Source organism: Entelurus aequoreus, linkage group LG10, assembly GCF_033978785.1.
Source record: "Entelurus aequoreus isolate RoL-2023_Sb linkage group LG10, RoL_Eaeq_v1.1, whole genome shotgun sequence".
In the NCBI taxonomy this organism is placed as follows: Eukaryota; Metazoa; Chordata; class Actinopteri; order Syngnathiformes; family Syngnathidae; genus Entelurus; species Entelurus aequoreus.
Window position 1 is genome coordinate 11,789,949 of NC_084740.1, and position 11,586 is coordinate 11,801,534.

General features: G+C 41.2%; 2 protein-coding genes across 4 annotated transcripts in view; both read left to right on the plus strand.

Annotated features, from left to right (window-relative positions):
* The window catches only part of arhgap35a (Rho GTPase activating protein 35a), a 121,985-nt gene extending 119,543 nt beyond the window's left edge, over positions 1 to 2,442 (plus strand). For all 3 annotated transcript variants that reach the window (XM_062060116.1, XM_062060114.1, XM_062060115.1), the window contains one exon: positions 1 to 2,442. This exon is cut by the window's left edge and continues 1,718 nt beyond it. The gene's annotated coding sequence lies outside the window, so the exon portion shown is untranslated.
* Positions 2,443 to 3,108: 666 nt separating this feature from the next.
* Positions 3,109 to 11,206, plus strand: LOC133659110 (uncharacterized). The gene is made up of 6 exons (XM_062061844.1): positions 3,109 to 3,305; positions 4,672 to 4,799; positions 5,035 to 5,118; positions 5,260 to 5,352; positions 5,497 to 5,603; positions 10,603 to 11,206. Exons 1-6 carry the CDS (start codon positions 3,109 to 3,111, stop codon positions 10,627 to 10,629), a joined length of 636 nt encoding a protein of 211 aa, XP_061917828.1. The 3' UTR covers positions 10,630 to 11,206.
* The last annotated feature ends 380 nt before the right edge of the window (positions 11,207 to 11,586 follow it).

The window sequence follows — 11,586 nt, forward strand, 5'->3', positions numbered from 1 at the left end:
AAATAGCAACTTTTTGAAATAAGACAAGGCAAACTGTATTTGCACAAATAAAGTGGTAATATTACAGTTGTTTTTTTCCTGGTAATCTTACAACTTTGGTATAATCACTACTTTTGTTACATTATGCAAAATATATATGACAGGAAAATTCATAAAATCATGAGAAACAAGATTGATTTCTTTACAATGACACATCCCCCCTAAAATTATGATTTTACTCTTATTATTACATATTCTTTCTTTCAAGTTGATGCTTTTTTTCCACCGCTCATAATATGACGACTTAATGTGGTATGTTATTCCCCTTCCTACACTTCTATTAAAGCAACTTTTTGCAGTAAAATAGGTCAAGCCATACATTTACACAAAAAAAGTGGTAATATTACATTTTGTTCTCAGAAAATGACAACTTCTTCCTCATCATTTCCAACTACATTTAGTGAAAATGTGTCTCATATTATAACAACCTTTTATTCCCATTAAATTAAATATTTTGTCCCTTCTTCCAATACTAATAACACTTTATTTTGCAAACTTTTTTCGTGAAAAATTTCCATTCATTTTTTGTATATTACTACTAACTTTTTTCTTTTTAAATTTCCGTAAGATAGTAATACGTAATATTCATTGATATGACAAAAAGTGGATTTATTTCCCTGTAATATTACCACTTAAAAATGTCGACTTTGCTTATCGTTCTATAAATTTGTAACTACTTCAATGAGAAAACTTAGTAATGAACAGAAAAAACATTACAATATTTTTATTTATTAAATGTATTTTTTCTCCTAATAATTCCATGAGTGGATTCTTTTGAGTGTGGCCCTAATACCCTTCAAAGCCTGGATAGAAAAGTGTTATTTGTCAGCGAGAATAACAAACACGCTCGTATTCCCAAGACCACTATGCCACACTGCCCCTTGTGGCGCTGCTCTGCCACTACACCCTGCTGTCATCTCCCATTTGAGGGTTTTTTTTTGTTTTGTTGTTTTTTTAGGGGTGGGGAGACGGGAACAGACAGTCCATTCATGTGTCTGCCTGACCGGAATGGAGCATCTCAAATTCCCGGGGTTCATCCTGCTGTTACCGTGGAAACCAGCGAGACGGGCTTAGAGGTGAATCGAGCCTTCGTCCAAACGACATTTTTTTGTGCTTGAGAGAGTTAAGCAGATGCTCGCCAAGGTCACCTGCTCTACCGCATCTCCATCAGCTGCCCCTCCACGGCCCTAGAGCCTTTTAAACAATGACCAAACTCACAGGAGCTTCTACACTACCTAAGTGTGTGTGTGTGTGTGTGTGTGTGTGTGTGTGTTGCAATGAAGAGTGTGTATGTCGGACTGACAGCAGCATCGTGATCCAAACAAACGTGACGGAGAGGAATGCGCTTCTCCTCGCGCTCACTAAGCCAGTTTGCTCATCCGCGTTATTAAGAGGCAAAGATGGAGGCGAATGGGATGATTAGTGACCACTGGTACGTGTGTGTGTGTGCGTGTGTGTGTGTGCGTGTGTGTGTGTGCGTGTGTGTGTGTTTGTGTGTGTGTGTGTGTGTGTGTGTGTGTGTGTGTGTGTGTGTGTGTGTGTGTGTGTGTGTGTGTGTGTGTGTGTGTGTGTGTGTGTGTGTGTGTGTGTGTGTGTGGACCAGTGTGTGCTCATGTGTGTTGATACTGACTTGGAGGCAGCCAAAGACTGGGCAAAAAGGTGACACTGCAAAATTGAATATTGGAAGAAGAAAAAGGACTGCATTTTTTTTTTTTCAAACAGATGGTGACAGATGTTTGTTAAATTAGAATGGGAAGAAAAAAAAAAACCTACATATATAAAAATGGTTCTTTAATGGTTTATTCGGGGTGGACCCCTTTTAGTCGGTGGTGATCGAAAACAAAAGTTATTTTTGTGTTAATAATTGAAACAAAAATGGGTGTTTTTTTTTTGCGAGAGATGCTCAGTATAATGCATGAATTCTTCCCAAGTAAGGAAGAAAGGAGGGCTTCACCACTTTGGACTATTTAAGAGAATGTTTGCGGGGAGGGGATCGTAATAAAAAAAAAAAAAGAAAAAGTAATGAAGTACTGTTAAGTCAAAAGATAACAATGTCAATGCTGAGTATGGTCATTTGTCTCATTGGGAATGGTGTATACAGCAAGGCCTTATGTGATCTGTATCATAGTTAATAAATGAAATCTTGTACAAACATGCCTGTAATTTTGTTTTTATTTGGACTTGTACTAGCTTAAAAACACGGATCAAACTCTACTGTCCTTTTTATGAAGCTTTTAACCAGAATAAAGCAGGGATGTGGACCTCAAACCACACTGTTTTTTATTAAAGCATTAAAACTTAAAACATTAGGTATTTGTGTGGAAATAATCGTAATAGAATATTGACTCAATTTCCTGAATAAAAAGGTAAAAAATAATAATCAGGTAAAAAAAAAAAGTGCTAACAGTGGACTTAGTCTTGAACTTTACTAACAACGTCAAGTCAATAATAGCTTTTTATCATTTAAATATTGCCGAAATTAAAAGAATTTGGGCCTAAAGCCGACTTGGAGTAATCTATGCCTTTGTCCCCAACAGGCTGGACAACTGTACTTGGTAAATGAGGCCTCAGTGAGTGTATGTCACACTCACTAGCTGTATTGACATTGCACTGATACCGTGTTAGTGTTCCATAATGGGCATCTGCTGGATTTAAAAAAAAGTCTCTGCATTTGACCTGCAAATAAAATGAATAGTTAGCAAATATAGTTTGTTTAAATTCATAGGAATATGAAAATTACAACTCAAAGTCAATAAGCCAGAGGAAACACGAAAAGAAGAACGTTTACCTTACTTACCACTGTAAGATCAAAATGATCAGACATTTTTTACTGTAATACCACAATGTGTGTATTATTTTACATTTTGAAATGTTAGTCAACAATATATGAAATATACATTCTGTAATATATTATGACTGTAATGTAGTTTTAGATATACCATCTGGTGCCCCTGGACACATAGTCAGTGATGTAACCTGGGATCCCAGGGGGTTTTGGGTCTTTCAACAATCACAGACCCAGCTGGGGTGGATTAAGCCCCAGCTTGTGTTGAGGTAGCGCTACCCAACATGCCGCGCTTCTCCCCTCCTGATCCACAGCCACCTCGACGCCACTTCTGCCACGTCAGTGGCCAACTTGATGGCCCTTCGCTGGCTGGTCCCTGTGATGCCCAGGATTTTGGAGGCCCACATCACTCTGGCATCCCTTTCGTTAGCCTCCTCAATACGGTCCTCTCAAGGCACAGCTTTGAGGCTACAGAGGTAACGTTTGGCCTTAAAGGCCTACTGAAACCCACTACTACCGACCACGCAGTCTGATAGTTTATATATCAATGATGAAATCTTAACATTATAACACATGCCAATACGGCCGGGTTAACTTATAAAGTGACATTTTAAATTTGCCGCTAAACTTCCGGTTGGAAACGCCTCTGAGGATGACGTATGCGCGTGACGTAACCCGGGGAACACGGGTATGCCTTCCACATTGAAGCCAATACGAAAAAGCTCTGTTTTCATTTCATAATTCCACAGTATTCTGGACATCTGTGTTCGTGAATCTGTTGCAATCATGTTCATTGCATTGTGGAGACGGAAGCTGAGCAAGCAAAGAAGAAAGTTGTCGGTGCGAAATGGACGTATTTTTCGAACGTAGTCAGCCACAACAGTACACAGCCGGCGCTTCTTTGTTTACATTCCCGGAAGATGCAGTCAAGATGGAAGAACTCGGATAACGGAGACTCTAACCAGGAGGGCATTTGACTTGGATACACAGACGCCTGTAGAGAACTGGGACAACACAGACTCTTACCAGGATTACTTTGATTTGGATGACAAAGACGCAGACGTGCTACTGTGAGTATGCAGCTTTGGCTTTTTTTTGCGTATGTACGTAACTTTTTAAAAATATATAAGCTTTATGAACCTTGGGTTAGGTGAACGGTCTTTTGGGCTGAGTGATTGTGTGTGTTGATCAGGTGTTTGAATTGTATTGGCGTGTTCTATGGAGCTAGGAGCTAGCAGAGGAGCTAGGAGCTAGCATAACAAACACGCAGGTGTTTTTATGCAGGATTAATTTGTGGCATATTAAATATAAGCCTGGTTGTGTTGTGGCTAATAGAGTATATATATGTCTTGTGTTTATTTACTGTTGTAGTCATTCCCAGCTGAATATCAGGTCACCCCCGGCTCTCACAGCATCTTCCCTATCTGAATAGCTTCAACTCCCCACTAGTCCTTCACTTGCACTTTACTCATCCACAAATCTTTCATCCTCGCTCAAATTAATGGGGAAATTGTCGCTTTCTCGGTCCGAATCTCTCCCACTTCATGCGGCCATCATTGTAAACAATAGGGAACTTTGCGTATATGTTCAACTGACTACGTCACGCTACTTCCGGTAGGGGCAAGCCTTTTTTTAATCAGATACCAAAAGTTGCAATCTTTATCGTCGTTGTTCTATACTAAATCCTTTCAGCAAAAATATGGCAATATCGCGAAATGATCAAGTATGACACATAGAATAGATCTGCTATCCCCGTTTAAATAAAAAAAATTCATTTCAGTAGGCCTTTAAATGTAAAGCTGCCTCTGCTGCACCTGTGACGTTTTCCGCCTGCCGTGCAATGTCAGACATGCGCACTGGGCATCAAAAGCGCAGATAGAGGCAAAACAATGTCACAAAAAAAGGACATATCCTTCAGGTGCAGAAAAAAGGAAGAAGAAGAAAGTGGAAGAGGAGAAAAAATGCCATGATAAAGGTATGTTTGCATTACTTGGTAATAAAAAGTTTATCAAAGAGATTTGTAGCTGTAATTAGCTTTAGCTAGGTGACGTTAGCTAGCTAGCGCGGTGCTAGCAATATGTTTTTAGCATCAGGTTACTAGTGAGATATGTTGTTTGCACAAATTGTTTGCAGCAGAGCACGGTAATTTATGTGAGTAAAATAAACATAATTTTTTACATCAACTCATAAGTTATGTGAAACTTCCCCAGGAGCATTGTTAAAATACTTTGGAGGCACAGAATCAGCCCAGAGCCAGTCCACATCCTCAGGCTCAACTGTGAGTGATGAATCAGGTGAGGAAAAGACTGTCACCATACAGTATACATTTAATTTCTTAGTATAAACATTACACCTGAAGGGAAATTAATATAGTCAAAGTATCTCATTAATATGTGTGCCTATATGTATGTATGTATGTATGTATTTCATCTTAGGTCCATCTCCATCCTCTACAGTGCTCTCTCACACACCTCCATCATCTGTGCCCACTGTCCCCTCCATGTCTGAAACCACAGCTGATTCATCTAGTAAGTTAACTGCAAAACACCCTTTATAATTGCTCATTGTACTGCAGAACATTCTGAGATTAATAATTATGTCCAACAGTGCAATTTAATGACCTTATAGGTCCTTCTTTTTTAGTCATTGTCTTTCTTTGGTCACTTCCTCAGCAACTTCCACCACAACGTCCCCTTCACACCATGGACCATCATCAGCTCCGCCAGTTGACCCAGCTGAGTGGCCTTCTTTCCTCTCAGATTCAGACAGGACTGAGCAGGTGATCAGAGGACCACTGTCTATTAAGGAGAACTTTTCATTCCCCAAACGGCATGATGGCCGAAGTTTTCATTATCATTATACCTACAGACAGCTAGTCAATGGGGAAAAAGTCAAGCGTAGCTGGCTGACTTATTCAAGAAGTAAAGATGCAGTCTATTGCTTTTGCTGCAAATTATTTTCCAAAAAGTCCTTAAAACTGGCAGCCGAGGGACAGCGGGATTGGGTCAACATAGGTGCACTGCTGAAACAGCATGAAAACAGTGAAGATCATTGTAGCAACATGGTGAAATGGAAGGAATTTGCCTTGCGTCTTTCAGAGGGGAAAAACTATTGATGAGACAGAAATTGGCCTCCTGGAGGCAGAAAAGAATCGCTGAAATAGAGGGCCCCAAAATCAAATTTTGCTTAGGGCCCCATGGAGGCTTGGGCCGGCACTGCTTCACGGGCATGTTCATGGCAAGTGCAAAGAGAATGACCAAGAACGCACACACGGTGATGATTTTCTTTTCAGGCTTGTGCCATTCGGGGGTTGTTGTTCCCGAGGAGACTCTCAGGCGGAAGTTGGCATAGTAGTCCAGGATGAGGTCTCTGAACTTCTTTGGGATGTGATGCCGGTTCAGAGCTTCTTTGACCAGCTTGTGGGGTATTGATCTGTAGGCGTTTTGGAGGTCTAGCCACAGTACAGCCAGGTCCCCTTCGTTCACCCTTGCTTCCCTGATAAGCTATGTGACCACACCTTTTGGATCCCTCCTTTACCGAGGTATCAATGTAGGAGTTCTTCAGGGCGTAGTCTGTCAGTCGTCTGGCAAGAGGCTGAAGAAGATCTTTCCTTAAACAGTCAACAGTGAGATCGTTTTGGAACTGATCGATGTTCTTAGACTTTACCTCCTTTGGGATCCACATATTCTCCGCCTGGATCTAGTGGTCTGTTACTTTGCCCGTCCTCCAGATCACCTTCAGGATCTTCCAGAGCCTGTGTAGTAGCCTCAGACAGTTCTTGTACACCTTATAAGGTACTTCACTGGGCCCCAGAGCAGAGCTTGATCTTGTCATTTTAACCACCTCCTGGATGTTCTTCCAAAACGGCTCCTTCTTGTTGAACTACAGGGCTGGTGCAGGTGGATTAATCAGAGGCCTGCAGGGGCCCAGATCTTGCTCTCTGTATTCATTGCTGTAGGTCTTCTTGAGGTGGTGGTTGACTTCGGCTACGGTTCTGTCCTACCAGCTGTTTTGTGAACCCAAATGGGTTCGCTAGGAAAGCAGCTAGCCTCCAAGACCTCTCCTTCGTCCTCCTCCTATGCTCCTCATCTCTTCTCAAGATCATACATCTCCTCCTCACTCGCAACCTTGGACTGCTGCTTCAAGGAGTAAGGAAGCTTCACTGCTCGCTTTTCCTCTCGCCCGAACCTCTCTGCAGTTTGGATGGTGATGATCGTGGTCATCGTCTCGAGGCGTTCAGCTCCTCCTTTGCCAGTTGTCTCCAAAATGATGTCAGTGTCTCTATCAAAATGAAGCCACTCCTTCCCCTTGGGGCCACTTAACCAGACATGTTCTGATGTACTGTGTGCATCAGCTGCTGGCACCACCTGGAAGCTACAGACACTGTGGGGTGACTGTGGGCCAAGCTCCTCCCACGCCTCACCAAGCGTACTTCCTGTGCGCTGTGACTCTACCACCTTCTACATACACTTCATCTTGGCCTGGTGGATCCGCAGGCCATGTTGTTTCTTGCATATATTGCCACATATGCATTCTATAGTCGTCATCGTGTTTCCATTGCCATTTGTCGTCATCCTTTGGTCTGTCCTGCGGGATTCTCTTCTGCCCCCCCTCTCGGAAATCCTTTGGGGGTATAATCTATCCCCTGTAGTTTGATTTGTGGATGTTGTGGGTTGTTCCTTTCAAAATATGCAGCTCGGGATGCTACTCCTCAGTGCCCAGTGCCGTCTTTCCAGGCTGTGCACTGTCTCTCCAGCTGTCACCAATCTGTACTTGGTGGTGAACCAGACTGTTCCTGGGAGTCACTGGTGGTTCCAGAAAAACAGTTTCAGTTACACCGTCTGGTGCCCCTGCACACATTGTGAGTGATATAACCCATGTGTCACGGGGGGTTTTGGGTCTTTCAACAGAATGTATATTTCAAGCTATGAAATATACATTCTGTAATGTAATACAGTACCACAAGGTATGAAATATCATACATTTTGTAATATCATACCACAATGTATGAAATATACATTAGTATCGCAGTGGTTCTCCAACCTTTTTTTTTTTCTTTTTTTTTTACCAAATACCACTTCAGAAAAAAATGAAGCTCTCCAAGTACCACCATAATGACCATCATGAAAACACAGTACCATAATAGGCTTAGGGCAGCACGGTGGAGGAGAGGTTAGTGCATCTGCCTTACAATACGAAGGTCCTGGGTTCGATCCTGCGCTCGGGATCTTTCTGTGTGGAGTTTGCATGTTTTCCCCGTGACTGTGTGGGTTCCCTTCGGGTACTCCGGCTTCCTCCCACCTCCAAAGACATGCACCTGGGGATAGGTTGATTGGCAACACTAAATTGGCCCTAGTGTGTGAATGTGAGTGTGAATGTTGTCTGTCTATCTGTGTTGGCCCTGCGATGAGGTGGCGACTTGTCTAGGGTGTACCCCGCCTTCCGCCCGTTTGCAGCTGAGATAGGCTCCAGCACCCCCCGCCACCCCGAACTGGACAAGCGGTAGAAAATGGATGGATGGATAATAGGCCTAAGTATTCAATCAACACAAGGCAGAGGTTTTGTTTAATATTTAATAGTTTTGGCCACAGTAACATTACACACAGTTTGAACAGTAACACTGTGTTTGAATATTTTATTAAGTGATTCTTTGGTGTACCAAACTTTTTCCACTGAGGGCCGCACACGGAAAAATTAAAGCATGCGGGGGCCATTTTGATATTTTTAATTTTCAAACCATAACAAAATATATGGATTTTGTTTGTTTTTTACCTTTAGGGCTCCCAGGGACCATAAAGGGTCTAAGTAATAAAAATGTTAAAAACAAGTCAAATTATTATTTTTTTATTTATATAACGCTTACAGTAAATCTGTACAGTATATCAACTTCATGTTGATATAAAGTTTAAAAAAACAAAAAGGTTTTATGCCTTTTCTGTCAAAGACAACTTAGTTTTTTATAATAAAACTGAAATATGCAGTATTTCCCCCACTGCCCAAAACATTCAGAAAGCAATGTTTGATGTGAAGTAATTAGAGCCTTAAAAATATCAATAATGCAGGACACCATTGATTTTAATTCATTATTATTTTTGAGTAATCACAGTGAAAAGATAAATAAAATCCCATTAAATATATTTGGGATCCAAAAGGTACCCCACTCAAAAAGTGATACATTTTTATTACTTTTTTTAAAAACTTTCAACAAGTTACAAGCTCAACTTCAGATATATCTGTCGATTTTACGTTTGAACTATTATTGTGTTTGTTTTATGCTCTTTTGTCAAATAAAATGTTGATGTTTTTGTATGGCAACCACACAATATATGCAATGTTTCCCACATAAAACATTTTAAAGTGAAATATTTGAAATAATTGGAGCCTTGAATAGGTCGATAATTCATTATAACATTGATTTTTTTTTTTTTTTGAGCAATGGCAAAAAAAGAAAAAAGAAAGATAGACAAAAGGAAAAAAAGCCTGCATGGTAGCTTTGTGTCAACATTGCAACTTCATTCCACTTTTTTAAATGTTTTTTTAATTTTTGCAATAGCATTTCCAGAATGTGTGGCAGGCCGGTAAACAATTAGCTGCGGGCCGCAAATGGCCCCCGGGCCGCACTTTGGACACCCCTGCTCTAGATGAAGCTAGATATACCACAGTTTGAGAATCACTGCTGTAATGTGATACCAAAAGCTATGTAATATCACACATGTTGTAATTAAATATTACAATGTATGAATATATATTTTTTGTAGTACCATGAGGTATGTAACATCATTTTTTGTAATGTAATACCACTATGTATGTAATGGCATACATTTAATACCACAATATGTGTAATATTTTACATTTTGTAATATAACGTTACAGCCACATTAAAGTAAATATAGTGTATTTACTGCTAGTAACTTTCCCATACTTTGTCATTACCAAGCAAACCACGCCCGCCGAGGCCCATGAGACCTTCTTGCCTCCCGAGCGTCTCGTTCTCTGCCAGTTGAGGGTGATGCGCGGGCCCCGTAGTCCCCGTGAAGGCCTCGCTGCCATTTCATGGTGCCCTCATCTGACCTTTTCATTGAGTCAAAGCAAAGGAAATCCATGTCCATGACCTTTGTGGTGCTGCATCTCTCTCTTTTCTGGCTCATGGAGCAAAAAAAAAAAAAGAACAGAGCAGAAGGGGCTGATTGGGAATGAAAAGGGCAGGCCAAGTGTGCACACCGGACACACGACCCTTAAACTTTAACCTTTAAGAAGTGTTGTGATGGAGAGGCGGTAGTGTGGTGTTTAATGAGTTGTAAATTGGAGTCAATTAGTATTAACATGAAACCTTTGCAGTAGGCAGATATACCGGACACTTCATTAGGGACACCAGGTAGTAGTTGCAAGTATTCTATGTTTAGGATTTTTAAAAAACAATTTAAAATATAATATTAAAATGTATAATATTTATAATATGTTGACATTTAGGGCAGGCAATAGATATCCATCCATCCATCCATTTTCTACCGCTTGTCCCTTTTGGGGTCGCGGGGGGTGCTGGCGCCTATCTCAGCTGAATATATGATGTAAATATGATGTAATGGATATCTGTGTTGGCCCTGCGACGAGGTGGCGACTTGTCCAGGGTGTACCCCTTCTTCCGCCCGAATGCAGCTGAGATAGGCTCCAGCACCCCCGCACCCCCACCCCAAAAGACACCACATTCTACAGAGGCACTATAGAGAGCCTGCTGACCAACAGCATCTCTGTCTGGACTGTGGACTGCAATGCCTCAGACTGGAAGTCTTTCCAGAGAGTGGTGAGGACGGCGGAAAAGATCATCAGGACTCCTCTTCCTCCTATCCAGGAGATCGCAAAAAGCCGCTGACTGACCAGGGCTCAGAAAATCTGCAAAGACTCCTCCCACCCCCACCAAGGACTGTTTTCACTGCTGGACTCTAAAAAGACGTTTCCGCAGCCTCCGAAGCAGAACCTCCAGGTTCTGTAACAGCTTCTTCCCTCAGGCCGTAAGACTCTTGAACGCATCATAATTAAATTATCCCTTCAACTCCCCCCCAAATGGATTAACTCGCTGGAATAAAAAAGACAATATAACATGCATCCATAAACGTGGATGCATGTGAAAAAGTGCAATATATTTATCTGTACAGTAATCTATTTATTATTTATTTATTGTATATATATATGTTTATATATTATTTATATATATTTATTTATTTATATATGCACCTTATTGCTTTTTTATCCTGCACTACCATGAGTTTATGTAGTGAAATTTCGTTCTTGTCTGTGCTGTAAAGTTCAAATTTGAATGAAAATAAAAAGGAAGTCTAAGTCTAAGTCTAAAATGGATGGATAGGAATGTCTGATGCTGGATGTCAATACAAATTAAATACAAAACCCCCCAAAAAATACTTTTAAAATGCGTTTATTGTGTTACAATTCCTATTTTATTGCACATTTTTAGACTTTCCACGTGTACCTAATGAAGTGTCCACAGGGTGTAGGTTTAGCGTTTGGCCACAAGGAGTCGCCCTCGTCCCGTACCTCATTTCCTCGTTAGGCCACTTGGCGGCAAACAGAAGCTAATTGATTGGCTCAGAGAAGCGGAAGTCAGGGGCTTTTAATCTCCCGCCCACGGCAACACGAAGGCGACTGAAGAAGACGACAGAAGAGACTCGGCCTTCCTCGCTTCATGGCGGACCCCCACTTCCCTCCTCAACTCGCTTTAAGGTGGGGTTTAAAGTGAATAAAAGACA

Bases quoted from the DNA above. Each gene is read 5' to 3' on its own strand.
- LOC133659110 (XM_062061844.1), top strand. From the start codon at position 3,109: ATGCCGCGCTTCTCCCCTCCTGATCCACAGCCACCTCGACGCCACTTC. The intron at 3,306-4,671 runs GTTTGGCCTTAA...GTGCAATGTCAG, and splicing joins TTTGAGGCTACAGAGGTAAC to ACATGCGCACTGGGCATCAA. The intron at 5,604-10,602 runs GTGATCAGAGGA...GCAATGCCTCAG, and splicing joins ATTCAGACAGGACTGAGCAG to ACTGGAAGTCTTTCCAGAGA.